Here is an 18,281-nt window from a genome sequence, read left to right on the forward strand (position 1 = left end):
TCAGCAGGGGTTAATGCCACTGGTGCGCCACGAGAGCCCCATATTGAATGTGAACCTTGCAAAGATGCCTGAGAGCCAGCAGGGCGGGTGGCTGGAAGATTAACTCTGCACAGGGACACTTTGGGGAGCAGAGAGCCACAATAGCAGTTTCAGTGCCAGCTTTGTCCCAGCTGCCAGAAGGGACTTTGTCAGGGGAGTCCTTCACCATGGCACTGCTCCCCCAGCTGCTGGAACAATTGCTTGAGACCACTGGCAGTCAGCATGATTAAAGCAGCCTTCAGGCAGCTTTATTTTACAAGGGCAGCTATCCAGGTCCAGGGGTTGACTGGGCCTAGAAGGATGCAGAAGGAAGTTTGCCATGTTGTCCCCTTCCACATTTCTTCATCTGTGTTTAAGGGTCAGGCCTGGCTTTGTGGTTCATCTGTAGTCACCCCTTGTTGAGTCCATTAATGCTCCCAGTAGCTCCAGGTGTTGACTGATCTGACAGGACAGACTGTTTTTTCTTTGTACATAAAGGTGCCATTTCATTGAATTAATCGCCTAATCTATTGGTAGATGAACTGGGATTTTAGCTGTATGAATTAATAGTTTAAAACTTAAACCCCTTTCCTTTCTCTCAAACTGGGTTGCAGCTGTTAGATCCCATTTAGAAACCATAAGTAATGCAAGTGCTGATCACACAGTTATCAGTTCCATGTTGGGATTGAACTGCAGGAACCAAATAAGGCTGCTTGCTCAAGCTTCAGTTTCTTCCTTAGACCAGGTAAAGCCTTTCCTTTGCCTTTGTATTTTGAGAAATGGGAGCTAGGAGGTATGTTTACCAAAATGGATTTTTGTCCCAATGGGAATAGCCCTCTTTAGTTTTCCTCTGCTTTTTATATGTGAGTATGTAAATATATGTAAATGTATACAGGGGCTTGGATTTACCCTCTTCGTCTCCCCCTCCCATGTATAATGTATGTGTTAAACACGTAATCATTAATCAACTTTGTGGGGAGTGGAGACAAGAAGGGCTCTTTGATGATAGATGTATACTTGTGACTGTGCTTGTATGCGTGTTTATTAGGCAGCACAGTGCTATCAAAAGAAACTCCAGGTCCCCAAGGATAAGAAACAGCACAGGGAACAAATGAAGAGGAAAAAAAATCCAACCCCTCTTACTGTAAAACCCTCTGTCTTCTACCATCTGTCTCCTTTTTTTGGAGTGAAATAAATTGGGGAGAGAGCTTGAATAAGGTGCTTATTTGTAATGCACTGAAACACTCATGAGGAACAGAAGCAAAGTTATGGTTAATGTTGTCTCTGATGGCTGGGAGTGTTGGAAGCAAGATGACATTATTTCTTTTGTCTGTACATGCTGGAAGTGGTTTAGAGAAAAAAAGCCTTCAGGATATCATGCACAGGCACAACTATTTCTGAGGTTTTAATATCATGTTTGATGTTATGGAAGGCACAAATTAAAGGTGGTCATTGCCCTGAAGTGTTCATAATAAAGACAACAAAAACCACAGTGGTTCTTTGTGAGTACCCAGCTCAGAACATGCTTCAGGCTGCTCTCTGTTGCTGGAGGAGGACTTGGGGCTCTGGAATTACATGTCTGGAGATTAAGGTAGAGGCATAGGGATTGACTGCTTTGCATACACCAGTAAGTCTTGGGACCTGAAAGCTTGGGCTGGATGTAGAAAACCAACCATTTCCTTGGTTGTGCTAGAGGGGAGCTTAGTCTGGTGGAATTGTGCTTATGGTCTTGCACAAAATTGTGTTGTCCAAAATGATAAAGTTGCAACAGACATGTTTGGGGGGAAAATTAAAAATCCAAAGTGACTTTAGGTGACTTCGATTATTTTTTGCTGTTCTCATTTAGCTTGTGCATATAAGTGCCTATTTTGAGAAAATACCTCGTCGAATAGATATTTTAAATGAGCTTAAAGAGTGGCTTTGGCTCACTGGGTGTAGAACTGCTGCACAGTTTGCTTTGTGCTCTTGCAGAGCTGGGCAGGAGCCGCCAGGGTCTGATGGAAGTGCTGGAGTGCGGAGGCAGCAGCAGCCCCCGCTCCATCAGCCATCTGCTCCCAGTGCAGGAGCCTGCACCAGCCAGGGCACAGGGGAAGGGCTTGCAACTGTGTTCCTGGGGAGCAGCAGCAGTGAGACAAATGGGAGGCAAATGGGAAAGCAAAATTCCATTTTCTGCAGTCTGCTCGATGTAGAGAAGCTGATGGATTGGCTGCAGCATGCCAGATTCGTCAAGGTGTGTCTGGTGTTGTTTGAGCAAAGGGAAAAAGCCAATAGAATCCCAGGAAGGTTATACTCAACAGCAGAGACATACATTTGCTTTGCACTAAGCTAGGCTTTGTTTATGATAACATACCCTCATCCATTCTGGCTATTTTTCTTTATTTTCTATTTATTTCCTTCTCCAATTCGCCTGAGTCAGCACTTCCAAATTGTTTTACAGATAGACTGAAAGCCACAAAAATTCAGAAATTTTCTAGACTGTTGACTGTTGAGGTCTACATTTTTGTTTTTTGGAGGTCTTTCCACCATTTTATTTTTCACAGGAGGAATAAACAAAGCTTTGGTTTAGGAAAATGCTTCAGCTATAGTGAGATTAAGCACATACATGGAGCTAAGCATTTGATCAAGTGCTTTTCTGAATGCACTTTCTAGAAAATTGATGTCCCTTCCACTGCTCTTGCTAAGTTAATCGGGAGATGCTGAGGTCTGATGGGAGCCTTTTGTGCATTTTCAAGATAATGTCTCTGGAGGATCATTACACACATCCCTCTGCAGAGACTACAAGGAGATTGTCACCAGGAAAGTGTTAGTCACTGTGTATTAACATGCAGGATTATTCTGCCTCTTTCTTCACTGTAAGCTTTTCATCTCCTTACTAAGCAAGCACAGTCATGTCTGGGCTAAAATCACAAAGGTTTCTTACAATGCTCCGTTTGTGCTTCCAGCTCAGCAATAAACTCCAGTAAAATGAGCTGTTAGCGGTTGTGGGACTTTGGAAGAGAGGCAGGGAAAGGGCAGTGGCTTCAGCCTGTCCTGCCTCAAAGAATCCAAAGGGAGATGAGCCAGGATCAAGGCATAGGAGCCCTGGAGGTGCAGATGTCTGGGGGGTAAATGACCTGACAGTGAATGGAGTTGTTGATGACCATTGAGCAGATGGTCAGCCAGGGAAGGGTCGAGTACAGCTTGCTCTCCTGTTCCTTCCAAAAGCATCTCTCATGCAAAGTGGTGGCTGAACACACACCAGTGATGTTCCTCCTCCAGCTAGACAGCTTTCCTGCCCAGAGCTGTGGCCGTGCCTGTGGCAACAACAAGGCAAGCCATGTCTGTGAGTGTGCTGGAAACTCTCCAGCTGCTGGCTGAGCGTGGCAAGCATTAGTCAGTGACTGAAAAAACATTTGCCCCTCAGACATCACCATGAAGGGAGAAGAGCAAGGCCAGACCAGTGGTGCTCTGCACATTCACAGGTCCATGAGCAAACACAGAAGAGAGTTTTAGAACACAAAACAGACAGACATCTATCGCTCGCCACAGGCAAATGAAACTTTATGGGTGAAATTGTACTGGTATATATGGAAAATTAACCTAGTAATTGCCCTGCAATTATGCCTCATCAAAGCAACTGCTGTTAGATGGCACGTCCTGCTACACCACCTTCCCAGTACGAGTCATGCATCTGCACTTACAGCCTTCCATCCTTCTTGAGAACCACGAGACTCCAAGTGAAGCAGAGCCATGTTTTTGTTGGAAATAGCTGGTTACTGATACAAGCCAATTATTGGAGATGTTTCTTATAGTTTGTGCGTGAGGAAATGGCCTGTTTTTGCGGTCAGCAGTTGGCATGGTATGCGTTTGACTGCTTTAATAGTTTTTGCAACCCCACCCAAATACTCGCTGTAGTACAAAAGAAATAAATTTGGAAGAGTTGCTTGGGTGTAGCTGATCACATATTCACCCTATTAGCTTCAGCTGGCCTGTGGAGTTCTTGTACCCAGAACATTGGGAACACGCAGCTTTTTGAAATAAAACTAGCTCTTCCCTATGTCAGATCAGTTCATGTCTGTACAGATGGTTTCTCAACTGGAATTGCCAGTACCCTCATTGGCAAAGGCTCTGAATGACATTTTTTGTCCATTTAGGTTTGGGGCATTTTTTTTTTTGTTTTGTCTCTCTGCATTCATAAAGGAAAAATTGCAAAGAAAAGAGTCAAAGGAAAGTCAAGAGGCATTGTACAAGAAGGAAAAGATTATAGCAGGGAGGCATAATGTATTGGAAGTGAAAGACTATTCCCATCTATTGGGAATTTTCTCAAGAATGTGAATGTACACATCTAGTAGAAGAATGGGGAAAGAAGGGCTGACACTTTGTGGGGTTCAGACAAAAGAATATAGATCCTTTTCCCTTTGCATCAAGTGGTCCATGGAAATTAAATTGTCCTCTAAATGCAGGGGGGAGTTCCTGTCCAGAATGGATCACAGCATGGTGGTGACTGTAAAGAGAGTTTCTCTTCTACTACCCTGCTCCACAGGGCATTTGCTGGAAGAGCATAATTAGGATGTGCATCTGAAAAAACACACAGCCAGACAGAGATACAGTAACACACTGGAACTCGAGTGTATTTTAGTCTGCTGCAGACGATAGAAAAACTGAGATGAGCACTGGCTAAACGTACTTCCCATGGACTTTCTCTCATCATTTCTTCACATAATTTGGCTTATTCACACACAGACCTCTTTCTGTAATGGAGAAAGTTGGGCTGTTTAAATGCCATGAAAGAAGTTTGATTTAAGAGGAAGTTTTAAAAAGAGAGTGAAGGCCTGGCTGGTGAGGCCAGGAACACTTTTCGTGCTTTGGACAGAGGGCACAAAGAGCCTGGGTAACTCTGTTGGCCCAGGGTTTACAGTGTGGCTGTTGGTGCCACAGCTGGTTTCTCAGAGCTGGGAGGTGCTGAAGGGAGTTTGTTGTTGGCCAAGTCAGTCTTAGATTGCGGGGGGTGGTGAGATGCAGGAACTGAGAGTCTTTTAGGATTTTTGGAGACAAGGATGAGAAGATTGTTTGTGAAAGCAACTGGAATGGGGCATGGAAAAATCCAGGAAGGCTGTTTTACCCACGGGTGAAACTCTCTCTTTGGTTTGGACTATAGCCAGTGGCACAGAGTAACAGAAACTTTTGAATTCATGCATCTGCTGCTTGGCCAGTCCTCGCTGGAGGCTCAAATGGAGCTGCCTGTTCTGGAACCATTTTAGCTGGAATCAGCTCCCAGAAGAAGGTCGTTAATAACTCATGTCTCATCAGCCCTCTCCTCCTTCACTCCACTCCCTGAAAACCGGGCTGGGATGCTGTGCAGGAATTTGGGCTCTCTTGGGCAGGCCAGCAGCAAGGTGGCAGGCTGAGGTCACCTGCTAAAGCCATCGCTGTCCTGCAGAGCAGCCGTGGTGCAGAGCACAGCCCTGCTCACTTTCTGTCTGTTTTAATGCTTTAAACAGGGCTGTGCATGCAGCAGTTATTTGTATAAGTGTCCTCCAGGCGTTTGAAAAAGACTTCTGTTTCCAGAGAAGAGGAGGAGAGGGGCCAAAAGGAACTACGTGGGGCAGAGGAGGGGCGAGCAATAGGGGAGCAGCCAAAATAGAGGGGTTTGGGTGGCTGTGGGCAGACACAGCGCTGCACACAGGCTTGATCAGGCTCCCCCACACCTGGTATTAAATCAGAGAAAAGCCTTCCACCTTCTGGTGCTGGGAGTTATGCTTTTTAGAGCCGAGTTCGACAGTTGTTATTGCAATTTTGTGGTGCTCTTTTGATTTACAGCTGTTTTTACGACCATTGAGGCAGCCACAAATCGAGGAAATCTCATAAAACAGAGAGTAAACGTCTCCTTCACAACCCAGGCAGAGTTTTGGCATCCGTGCTTATTCCATAGAGCAGGATGTGTAAACAATATTGTGTCCCCTGAGTGGCTGATATCAGTACAGTTAAGTGGTAACAGCTTGAAAAATGCATTTCTCGTATATTGGTGGTAAAATTCGAAATGGGCCCCCAGGCTAAAGTAAATTGGTGACATTTTGCAGCAGAAAGGGGGGGAAAAAAGGGGAAAAAAAAAAAAAAGGGCAGCAATTGGAAATGCAGAGCCCCAGCTTTGAAAGCAGTGGGACTGGAGCCAAAGTTGGATTTATCTGCATTATTGCAGTATGGAAATAAATGGATCCACCACACTTGTTGCAAAGCGTATCTAATTGGAGAAGACAGATTATATGTTGGCTGCAAATGGGGGACTGCCCCATTCACCACCTTCTTATACAGAAGATGAGGTCAGTTGATGCCATATTTAATCAAGGTACAACAATGAGAGCTTCTTTCTTGACTTGCTGAATAGCACAGGAGAAAAGCGTGGTGACCCTTTCCTGTAGAAAGTAGGTGAGTGCACTTCACTGCCCTTGAATGAGTGAGGGATAGGAAGCCAGATGCTCTGCAGATGTGAACCATAGGCTTCCTTCCATATTTTTTCCTCTGAAGCAGCCATTTGTAGGGGAATTTATATGCTGTCCTTTTCTAAGGTGTTCCTAATTCCTTTTGTTGGATCTTTGAATATGTGCCCACGGTGGTGTGCCTTCTGTGATGGGTGAGGGTGTCCACCAGTGGGGGCAGAGCTGTGGGGAACAGCCAGTCCAATGGAGACTTTTTTCCCTAAAATATAGAAACATGAGACCTGAGACAGAGGGAGGAGGGTTGATGGGCAGACTTGATAATGAAGTTAAAAGAGTCAATCTAATAAACACCAGAGAGACAGCTGCTAGAATTTCACCATGTTTTGGGATTACCGCATTCGTATTGTTTACCTAATGAATGTTTGATGCTTCCTTCATGTATAGAGTTGCTGTTACGTGATGGGGGTGACAGGAGGTGTTGTAGTCCTGTAGCTTCTCCATCTGATTACCCAGGGTCTGCTGAGCATAATGAGTGGGGGTCCAGTCCAGCTCAAATTAATCTGGTGTCTGTTGGCGAAGGAGAGCCATGAGGAGACCTTGGGCAGCTGTCTGCTTCACGGAACCTGGCAGGGAGTTCTCAAATAAAAAAGCTGTCGTTCCTTTCCTGGACTCGTACTCAGCATCTACTTGCCCAGTTCTAATTAACCTAATGGATAGTGTTAAAACTGAGCATCTGCAAGGGTTTGTAGACCAATAATCCAGGTGGTTTGGGGAATAGTTTCCTCATTGGATCAAGAGAGGAGGAGAAGGCAGATGATCATTCATTTTTGTTTCATTTTGCTTTCCTGTGCTGTCTGAAAAGAGCTAGTCTGAAGATGTTGAGTTAGGAGGTGGCAGCCCTCTATTTCTGCAATTTCCATGGGCAAAATGGGAATGGCCATTCCCCAAAATCATGCACACACCCAGCACTGTTGGTGGTAAAGCTGCAGTGAATTACACTTTTATCCAGGGGTTATTTGTTAAATTCTTTACTGGTGTGTTAACAGAAAGCACTGGACAGGAGCTGATTGCACTGTTTGCTCATGAATGTTTTCATGTTGGTAACGTTTTTATTTAAATTTTACCTTCCGGAGTCATGTTGCTGCTTGGGAATCTCAGCTTCCACACATTTTACACTTCAAAGGAAAAATCCAGCTGTGTGCCTTGGTCTCGAAGATTAAACTTGAAAACTTAAATTTAGAAATTAATGTTGACAAATGCAGACAGATGTCCAAATTGGTTTCCTTTAAAGTTGTATTAGATTTTAAATCTTTTTAGTGTGAGCTCCTTGATTCTTATAATTATTTTGCGTTGTCTTGCCACAAGCACAGAACTGGAGGGCTGCAGCAGGTACTAGCACTGAAGCAGGGGAGAGCAATCCCTGAGCCACAGTCCACTAGCAGAGGCAACTCTCCTAAATCTCTGCGCTCTTACAGCAGCTGAGGTGCTCGGAGGGGGCAGGGCCAGCGCTGCTCTGGTATGGCTCACATGACTGTAATATTCATCTTGTAATAAGAATCTCTCCTACACATAATTCTGGTGGGAATGAAAATTTCCCCAGTAAACCCCTTAGTAAGGTTGCTGAATTAAAAAGAGGAGATAGTTCTTAGGCGGTGAAGCCTGCCTGAATCACACAATCTCTGCAGGAGCTGCTCCTGCCTGCCCGCGCCCGGGCACATCCTAACGCTGCTTGTCAGCTGCTGGTGGGCCAGTGGCCCCATCTAAGAGCTCTGAGTCCCATGGGATTTGCCTTCACGCTCAGTATGAACACATCCAGCACGCTGCAGCTGTGGGTGAAGCCGGGGATGTGCTTTGTGTCCAAGCTGAGCAATCTCCTGCATGAAAGGGGAGCCCACTTGAGCAGCCCCATCCTCCTGGGCTGCACAGCTGTGCAAGGAGTGGACCTGGGAAAGAACGGTGCTTTTGTGCAGCACAGTTATGTGTTTAACATAATAAATGTTTATTGTCCTCTGGAGCAAAGGAGCAATAGGCTAAATTATAGCCCGGGGAGGGAAAGCTAGAATCATGAGGTATAGGCTGTTAATTATCTTTTTTTTTTAGCTGTCATAATGTACTGGCGTTTGCCTGCAGCTCCCCCCTTCCCACTGCTCCATTACCTCCAGCAGCACTATCTCTAAAATATCTGCTTCCCCTTCCACTGGGCCCTCCTCCTCTCTGGCCTCCTGCTCTTTCATTTGCAAGGCATCTCTGGCCTCCGGAGAGATTTGTGACTTCTCTCCCAGCAGCCGCTCACGGTGATAAAGGCCCTCAGACTGCCTCTCTCTGATTAATCAGCCCTCGTGCAGCCTCGATAGGGTGTTAATTTGTAAACTCAGTGGACAGGCAACTGTGATAAGCCTCTGCAGCTGCTGTGTGTCTGCCGGGGGGATGGGCAGATAAGGCTTCAGCCCTGGGATGCAGCCAAGAAATATTTTGGAGCAGTGAATTAGAAACAACAACAACAAAAGAGCCTTCTGCAGAGGCACTCCTTTGAGGTTGCTGTGGGTAAGACAGCAAGTTTCAATGGCAGCAGACAAGAGCTGCTTTCCTGATAAGCTCCCTGACCCCCCAGGCCCAGGAAAGGGCCACGTCAGGATTGCATCCACAGTGGGAAATTGTGGGATGTCCGTGTGTCACAGAGGGATGTCCGTGTGTCACGTGCCATGGTCTGGGCTAGGAGCACAATGCCATCTTCTCTGTGCCTCATGTACTCACTGCAGTTAACCTGATGCTTTTCAGAGAATTTGATGCTGGTTTGTCAGGGCTGTCTGGCATGACATGTCACCTGCAAGAAAAGGATGGACGCTAAGGGTGTCCAGAACAGCATCAGTGTCAAATGATTTCTGAGCACCCTTCAATGTTTGCTCTGCGATATGGTTCACATAAAATTCTATATGGAGTTCACTATGTATCCAGCATATGGATTAAAAACAAGAATACAGCATTTTCCCTAGAGAGCAGACCATGCTGAGTGGTCTGAGACCACAGAGTAGTGCCCTGAGAAATAGCAAAGCTGTGGGTTAAGCTCTGGAATACCCAGGCAGATTGGAGAAGGCTGCAGTGATGACAGGCATGTATTGTGTTTGTCTGCTCAAGGAGGTTATGTTGAATGTTTCTGGTGTGCTCATGCAATTTTCCCTTTTTTATTGATTTGATTATGTTTTCTTCAAAAACTGAAAGGAGGAGATATTTCACTGAATTTTTATCAGTGCTTTGGTTCAGCTGAATCCTAATGATCCTGCCATTGTTGGCCTCCCTAATTGTTCTAATATTATCTGACAACATGCAACAGACGAGGGAAGCAGTTCCTTCCCTGTCTGCCAATGCAGGTTGTTATTCAGTTCATTTTTGAACTGCAGCAATCCTCAGACAGACAGTGACCTTTTTATGAAATCAAATGTCTTGCAAAACCCTCTTGGTCTCTGAACTGTGATTTATAGCCATTTGTGTTGGAGAAAGCTGCAGGTGGGATTTGGGTGACACATAATTGGTTAAAAGATAAAATAAAATGAAGGTTGCCCTGCTGGTACAGTGATGGCAGGAGCTACAGGAATGAATTGCTTGGCAGTGCAGAGCCTGGCCCTCCTCCTCCCGCCCTCCTCCGTCGCTTGCCAAGTCCTGTCTGGCAGGCCATTACAATGATAAATGCAGGTAGCTGGCAAAGACCACAGCTGAGAGTTTGTTCTAGCATGCCAAGCCCTGCTTGGCATTCCCAGTTGGTGCCAGCATTTGCACTCTTACTCAGTTTGACGGAAACCAGGACATGAGGTGTGAATTTATGTCCGCATCCTTCCAGGAGAGAGTTGGGATAATGAAATGCCAAGGCAACCCTGGGAGCAGCAGAGTAATTTGGTAGGTACCAAACAACAGTCTGCCACCTGTCATTCGCAGCACAGTCCCTGCTCTCCCCCATCGCTCTTCCCACAGTGCAGCCTTTGAATTATAAGAAGTTTTAGATAGTTCTGCAAAGAGCACTCGCCGTTCCCTCTGATTTAGTGCAAATAAAAAGCCATATCCCCACCAAATAGATGGGCTGACTAGATAGGATCAAGCTGTAATGACAATAATACAAACTGCTGTAGCAGTGTGTTACACAGCGTTCCCAACCTTCCCCACCTGAAGGCAGGTTTTCCCTTACATTTGTAGCAGAAGATAAATCAAATCTCTGCTTGCCTAAGTGAGTGTCTGGGCAATGAAAAAATTTGAATGTGGAAGTGTAGGCTGAAGTCTGTTTTGGGAAGGGATCAGCTCTCTGAGAAGGGCATGAGGGCTCTGGTGTTTGGGATGTTTTAAAGCAGGCCACACACAGCCCTTTTCTCAGTGTGTCATGGAGAACTGAGTTTCCCTGGCTGTGGTGTGTATCAGTTGCCTTTAACACGGACACATCACTGCCTCCAGCTTACACTGAGAGCTGCAGCCTCACCCAGTGGCACATCCAGACTGTCCTCTGGATGCCATTCATAGAGCAGAACACCCAGGAGCATATGAACACGTGTTATGGGGAAATCAGTGCTGATTAAAGTGGAAAATACCAGGAGTGTTAAGTGAAGGTAGATTTGGTAGTGGTTGGGGGGCTGAGTTTTGCAGGAGGAAGATCCTGAGATAAGGACCAAGTGCACCCTAATTTAAATTAGGACACACAGGCACACTAACATTAAGCAAGTATTTTGGCTGGTTTTAATGAGGAACAGCTGGAAATTTTCTTTCCTTATTGGTGTCTCTGGAAACAACCAAGGAACCTTCTGCAGCTGTCTGACGAGGTGAGGTCCAGGAACTCCCCAGCTTCCTCCCTTCTCCTCCTTCACTAATTTTTTTTCAGTACATGTATCTATTTATTTATTTATTGGAGCTGAGCTGGGAAGGAGAGGGAGTTTGATCTTTTCCTTTGGGAGACAGCAACTGCTCAGAGGAAGATGAATCATAAAGCATCGCTAATGGAGGGGATGGGAAGGGGAGAACTCTGGGCTGCAGCCGTTCCCCAGGGGCTGGGGGGATGCTTTGAGGGGAGAGGGAAGAGGAGTTAGCAGGCTGTGCCCCGGATTCAGTCACCCTTTGTCAGGGAAGAGGCACATCTGTGCAATAACACACCACGGCAGCCTGTGTTTAAGAATTACTGCTGCTGATGCTCGGTTGAAACTGGTTTGTTCAGTCCCACGATGGTTGTAAAATGATGAGGAACATGCTCAGGGTTCAAAACATTGTCAGTTTAAGCTTACCACTGTCTTGCCAAAAGAGGACCAAAACAAGGTGTCGAACTTGTGGAGGAGCAATGAGCTTGGTTCCTCACTGCCCTGCACAGCGTTTCCTTCGGTGCCTTCCAGTCCTCATCCACTGTGCCTCCCATTCCACTTGCCATTGTGTAAAGTCGGTGTAATTCAGTGGTGAATTAGGACCAGTGATCTCTGCTTCTAGGCTCTCTATGGCCTAATTTAATCTGTGTTCCCAGACTCGGGCTGGCTTCTCAAAGGGGCTGTTGCAAAAAACAGTCATGGTTATATAAACTGCTGAGAGAAATGAGCATTTTGGGAGAAAAAGTGACAAAGAGGCGAGTGCATGGTGACAGTCCCTTCCAGGAGCAGAGTAGTACTGAATATGCGTGTGCTAAATGGATGTAGGTGGGAACCTAAACAAGTGTGTTGCTGCATGGAAGTAGAGTCCAAGAAACATTTTGTTTCTGGTGAGCATTCTATAGAGTAAATTCATGAAAGATAGAGAAGACCCATCACTACCTCTCAGAGATGGCCTTGAATCATAATTGAACTGGAAGTATCTGTGGCATTTAAGGCATTGCCCAATCAATAAGTAGTTGCTGGTTTGGGCTGTTTGTGCTGCATGTTTCACTGTGAAGTGTTATGGTGTAACTGAAGGTACAAGTGTGTCTTTAGGATTGCTGGAAAGGTGGAGACTCTTCCTTTGGGAATATTATTTATTATTAGTCCTTATTTGCACTGGAGGTCAACAGACAGAATTTCATAAATGATCCTGACTAAAAAAAAATCAGCTGTAACCAGATTTTTCAGAACAACCTAGTCACCATTCAGGTTTCTAAATGGATTTTTGGAACTGCTCTATACCCAGTAGCTCCAGTCAGGCTGATGCCCCAAAGGCAGCTGCTGAGTGCTGAGCCCTCTTGAAAGCCCAGCCTATAAATTCTGTGGGAAGATAATCACAGTGTGGATTTGTGGAAGTCCTGTTCCCTCTTGTGTAATCCCTCACACAGCTGGGCTGTGCTGTGTCCCAGCCAGCTGTGTACCACAAAGCTGGATATTCCTAGTAGGGTAACAAAAATTATGGAGTTGCAGGTCTGACTTTTCTTTTGTCTTCCTAACTGGGCTGAGGTTTCTCTCCAAAACTAATGCAGGTTTTGGAAAGACTGTAGGCTACCTTGAAACATCCCCTCACAATGCAGGCAGTGTTACCCATGGGCTGCTTCTATATCCTGAAATGTGTAGAGTACTCTGTTGGTCTTAAGGGGGATTTTTACATTGGGTTTTTGTGTGCATGTGCGCTATTTCTGGGCTACTCTTGCACCTTTCCATATGTATCAATTTCCATTTCCTACAGGAGAATCACAACCCAAACAATACCTTCCTGTTTTAGTTATTGTTCTCATATTACTGCATGAGGGCTCTGGGATGAATGACTTGCAGAGTGAACTGCAGAGTAGTGAAGCAGTTCTGACGTGCTGAAATTCTCTGCTGGACAAGCGATCAAGTGCCATTGGAGTGGTTGGTAAAAGCAAGGGATACAGATCAAAGGAAAGAATGAAAATCGATCCAAAATTTTCAGGTAGTGTCTGTGCTTTGTGCTAAAACTTTCTTGAAGCCTATCCAGCACTTCTAGTTTGGAAATCTCCCAGAGAGGGGTTTTCTTGTGAGCTTTTTAGTGCTTGCTAAGTTCAGTAATTGTGCAAACAGGCTCTCTTGAGACTGGCTCTTGGCTGTCTAGTAGATAGGCAGCCATCCAGATCTAAAATCTAAACTGTATTTTACTGTCTCCTTCTTCTGCCTACTGCACTGGACTCACTTGGAGGGAATGCTTGGCTTTTGCCCTGTACATGACATACGTACCAGGTCCCTAACACCACTTTGCTTGTTCCTTGTCAACCAGAACTGCAGCCTTATTAGCAGTTTGCCAATGTCTTGCTATCAGGCTCCTGGAGTTTCAGGCTTGGATCTGGCATTTGGTGCTCCAGGAGAAGCCATGAAGGTCCACAGAGCCTCTGCTGTTGGTGATAAGGAGCAGTTCTATTCCCTGTTAGCCATTTATAGGCTATGAATAAAGGGGACAAAAAGAAGTAATTGCTGTGAGGCCTGACATAATTTATAGTGCTGCCTTGGTCAGATGATGTTGTTCTGTTATATATAACCATTAAATTATTAATCTGCGAGAGCTCTTGCACCTTTCAGCTGCCTTGGGTTGGTGGGAACCAGGGTGGACGAGGCATGGACTTCATTGTGGCTCACTGCTCACCTTCACTGGAGAGGGTGTGCTACATCCTTTGTGGTTACCACCTCACATTTGAGGAAAAAGCTGCCTTTGCTGAGCTTTTAGTGCTGAAAATTGAATCAGTGTTTATATGTGCTGGGTTCAAGGGGAGGAAGGGGGAGGGACTGCAGCACCACTCCTCTGCTTGCTCTCCACAAAGCAGAAAAGGGCAGAAATGTTATTTTCCTCTGCAGTGCATTCAGCCTGGTTTCAAGCTGTCACAGGTCTGGGTGGAGGCATTTTCCCCTTTAGGTCTAGAGTAGAAAAGAAAGAAAATCAAAAAGTGACAAAGGATCGGTAACTTCATTGAATAAGCCACAAAGGGGACTTGGAAGGCTCGGTGTCATGGAAAGGGTGCTGGGCTTAGGGATTTCAGCAACATGAGGTTACCTCAGGAACTGCTGCTCTGGGGACAGATGTCAGGTATGCTTCAAGTGCCACAGTTGTTCCTGGGGACAGCGTGGGACTGTGCAAGCAGCATTTTTATGAGCACAAGGCTGTGGTGGGTTCTGTGGCTGTGGGCTGTGCTCCAGGCAAGGGAGATGAGCAGCCAGTGAGCAAGGAAGGGTGGAGGTGTCTTCTGTCTGTGAGCTTCAGGCTGGGCAGGTCTCGCTGCCTTGTGCAGCAACAAAAAGGAACTCGAGGGGTTTGTGAAATGGTCCTTCAGATGGAGACAGGCAGGAGGCAACAAGAGGGGGAAAAAAGGAAATCTTTACTTTCATTTTGCAATCAAAGAACATGTGATTTCCTGCGATGGCTTGAACTCTGCATAAAAGACTCCAAAATGCCTGGTTTTGTTCACAAGGGAAGAATTCCACTTTATTAATATTATTTTTAAAACCCTTCTTAAACATATGCAAATGATTTGCTTGGAACGGCAGTATTTGGGAGGGGACTTGTTTTAGCAGATGTGTTGGTTTGCTGGATTTTTTCCCTCATTAGTGGGCTCCCTCAGACACATAGGTTTTATTGTACGCTTTCTTTAAAGGGTGACTGATAGGGCTGAATGATGTATTCAGGCTCTTCCTCCCCCAGCTTCCCTCCTGCCTTTACAGCAGCTCGCAGAATATCCTATAGCACAGGCGTTCACTGTTTCAGAATGGTGCTCGTGCCAAAAACTGCTCAGATCTGGAGCTAGGAATCACCAGAAGTGAGAGCAAAAGTTACTGTAAACTCTAGGTGTGAAGGTTTGTGTCTGTGAACTGAAGCTGCGATGTTGAAAACGCTGCTCTGTAAATGTTGACTCTGATTGTGGAAGGCGGTGGCACATGCTGATAGCAGAAGACTGAGCAATAATCCGGCTGTTTTACTTGGTCTTTAAAGTGAATTTTCTGGCTTGACTTCCTTAAACATTGTTTTTATACAGTCTGGACCTGTAGCACTGAGATCTTTGGCTCCCGGCTGAGCGCTGAGCCCGCGGTACCGAGGTGCACGGAGGGCACTGAGCTGGTGGCTGACACAAAGTTGGGGCTCTGAGCCCGGACTGTCCAGACCAGGGGAAGCACAAAGCTTCTCCCACCTGGGGTGGCTGCCTCCAGCCATGGCTGGCTCCCCAGGAAGGGCTCTCCCAAGCAGGCTCCTCTGGAGAGCTGCACACCCCAGCGTCTGGACCCGGCACTTAGGATTTGTGGCTCAGTGGCCAATTTACTGCTGGGGCTTTAGTGCAAGCCACGCCGAAGTTTCATTGCCTGTAAAACGGGGGAATCTTATTTATTCACCTGCCACGTGTCCCAGTGCTTGTGGAGTGCTTTGAGAGTAGCCCTGGCTTTGTGTGAGCTGTTAGCATGGGTGAGTTCCCAGAGCCTGCAGATGTGTTCTGCGTCCGTGGTGACTTGGTGTTGATTATAAGTGAAAAATCTCCTAACAATGGGTTGTAAATTCAGAGTTGGCTGTCAAACGTTTTATGCACCACTGTTGTTGCTGCTGTGTGACTCTGTTACACTTTCTTTGCAAACCAGCCTAGGCAAAACGTTGTTTAATCCTGGTTCTTCCTCTTTTTAATCCATGCAGTGAAGGGATCGTGCAGGTAACTGATTTTCCCTAAGATTTTAGGATCTTTTTGCTGAGCTGTGTAATGATCATACATGCCACAGCTACACGTGCAGCTTTGTCGTGGACATAATTCAGAATTTTTTTCTTATGTGTCTCAGCCTCAACCTATTTTTCATGTTGTTTTCCCTCTCTTTTTTATACATTTGCATTAAGTAAGACATTCAGTGCTTGCAGTGCCACTTTTCTTAGAAGTAACATTAATGGATCACTCTTGCTTCTTACTATATCTCATGCAGAACTTCTTGCATTTTACTATTTGTTTTTTTCCTTCTGAGTCGTCATTTAAAATATATAGCAATGTAATACAATTTGTAGTGCTCTTTATCATGCAAATCTCCCAAGGCACCTTAGAATAAAATCAATAAAATCAAAAATAAAATCAACTTAGTTCAGCCATGTGTTGAATTAATTAATTGTTTTTAAAGCAGAGCCAGGGGAAAAAGGCTTTTTTCACTTTCAGTATCTTTTGCTCGTCAGCTTTGTACTTCACCCATTTTATTCATGCAGCAGTCAGTGCCAACACATTGATGATACTTTCTTGTAGATGGTAGTAATGTTGATCGTGCTCCTGCTCCCAGACCAGCTTTGATTCTGGAGAGGCTGCTTGCTATTTTATCAGATAGCGAGGAGGAAAAGCTTATGCTGAAATCGGTTGACTGCTTGATATCAGTGGGGGGAGGAAAGGAAACCATCAAATTAACTCATAAAAGCTTTAGTTACAATGAATGGACTTTTTTTTTCCCTGTCTGTCGTTATCATCTTGTCTGTAACCCAGTGACCCTGATTATCATGAAGCTGTTTACAAGGTTTAGGTTAATTGGATTTCTTTAACTGTTTCCCAGAGCTGTGAGGAGCACAAATACACTGCTGTGAAGTTCAGACAGCATAGTGCAACCCAGTCTGCAAGGATACGGGCTTCTTCCAAGAGGAAGTCGTTTTATTTCATACTCAACTAAGTGCATAGCAGCATGTACCTATCATTTGGCATAATATTGAACAACACCCTCCTTCATACAGATGTGTTCAGTTGCAACTTGTGTTTCCAATACACAAATTACATTTTGCATGTTCAGCAAGAATTGAGCTTATTTTCAGTGAGAGAGCCTTTGAAATGTGTTTTGGTTTCTTTTTTCTTTTTTTCTTCAGCTTGATAGCAATTTCACTGGTTTTGTTTTTATACGAGGAATCATGGATAAAATAGCTGTGCATTGCATGGCTGCCTTAAACAAACGAGACAGGAGGATGTAGTTGGGTGAGATCAGGACAGTCCTCTTGCTTGGCTTTCATCTCCTCAGGATGCATGCTCGTTCTTTAATGGCACAACATTGCACCCTCCAGGTGCAATGCGCAACTGCAGGTCTCCAGATAACCCACTTGTTTTATGAGCTGTGTTTTTGTGAGCAAGCCTTCCCAATTTCTCCTTCACGATTATTCACCCTCTCTTTCTCTTCCTTTTTCAGGCTTCTGTAGGCTCTGAGAAGCTGTTCTCCCCTGCAGCAAATAAAGGTAAGTGGTGTGGAGAAATGCTTTCCTTATCTCACAGTGAGAGATTTGGGTTGTGAATCCGTGTCGTGCGAATAGCAGGACGTCAGTTTTGCCAGAGCCTGTAGCTTGGCCACACACATTGTCATAAAGATCAGCTTTACAGGCTTGGGATGATTTAAGTTAAAATTTAGAGCTGCATTGTCTCAGTGTGGGGTGGGACTCCTTCCCTTCCAGTCAGATTTGTATTAAGTGTCTTGGAGAGAGGGATTACTGACAAAGGAGTCCTTACTGTAGGGGATGTGCTTCTCCCTCTAATACAATCAAATCCTCATTTCTTTTAAACAAATCAGTATTTCAGTGCTGTCTGTGTCATCCTGACAAGGGCTTGCACATCCCTCCCCTGGCAGTGCCCATGGAGTATTTGTGCCTGCACATCTCAGCTCTCCAGGACACGGTGGAGGGTGCTCAGCACAGCTCAGCTCTGCTCCTGCTGTTAATGACAGTCACCTGTGAGAGGCACTGGGTGTTGCTAAGAGACTGCCTCGTTCCACAGCCCCTTGGGGGGCGCAGCCACAGATCTCTAAATATGCCCAGCCCTCCTCTAAGGGCTCAGCACAGCCATAAAACCAGACTGCTCTGCTCTGTGTGTTCCCAGGGATAATCTCACTGAGATGGATACCAGGCAGAAATGCCAAAGAAACAGCCTTGGAGAAGGCAAACTGTGGTACACAGTGGAAAATGTTGTGCTGAGAATGGTTCCACTTTGCCATTCTAGGAGGTTTG

The 18,281-nt window shown here is 45.5% G+C and overlaps 1 protein-coding gene across 1 annotated transcript in view; it reads left to right on the top strand.

Annotated features, from left to right (window-relative positions):
* Positions 1 to 18,281, top strand: part of FBRSL1 (fibrosin like 1) — a 365,612-nt gene that overhangs the window by 293,015 nt on the left and 54,316 nt on the right. Inside the window, exon 6 of the mRNA XM_031057495.1 lies at positions 17,474 to 17,519. Within this exon, the coding sequence (XP_030913355.1) occupies positions 17,474 to 17,519 (46 nt within the window). The remainder of the gene's footprint in view (positions 1 to 17,473; positions 17,520 to 18,281) is intronic.

This window comes from Geospiza fortis, unplaced genomic scaffold (assembly GCF_000277835.1).
Source record: "Geospiza fortis unplaced genomic scaffold, GeoFor_1.0 scaffold408, whole genome shotgun sequence".
Lineage (NCBI taxonomy): Eukaryota > Metazoa > Chordata > Aves > Passeriformes > Thraupidae > Geospiza > Geospiza fortis.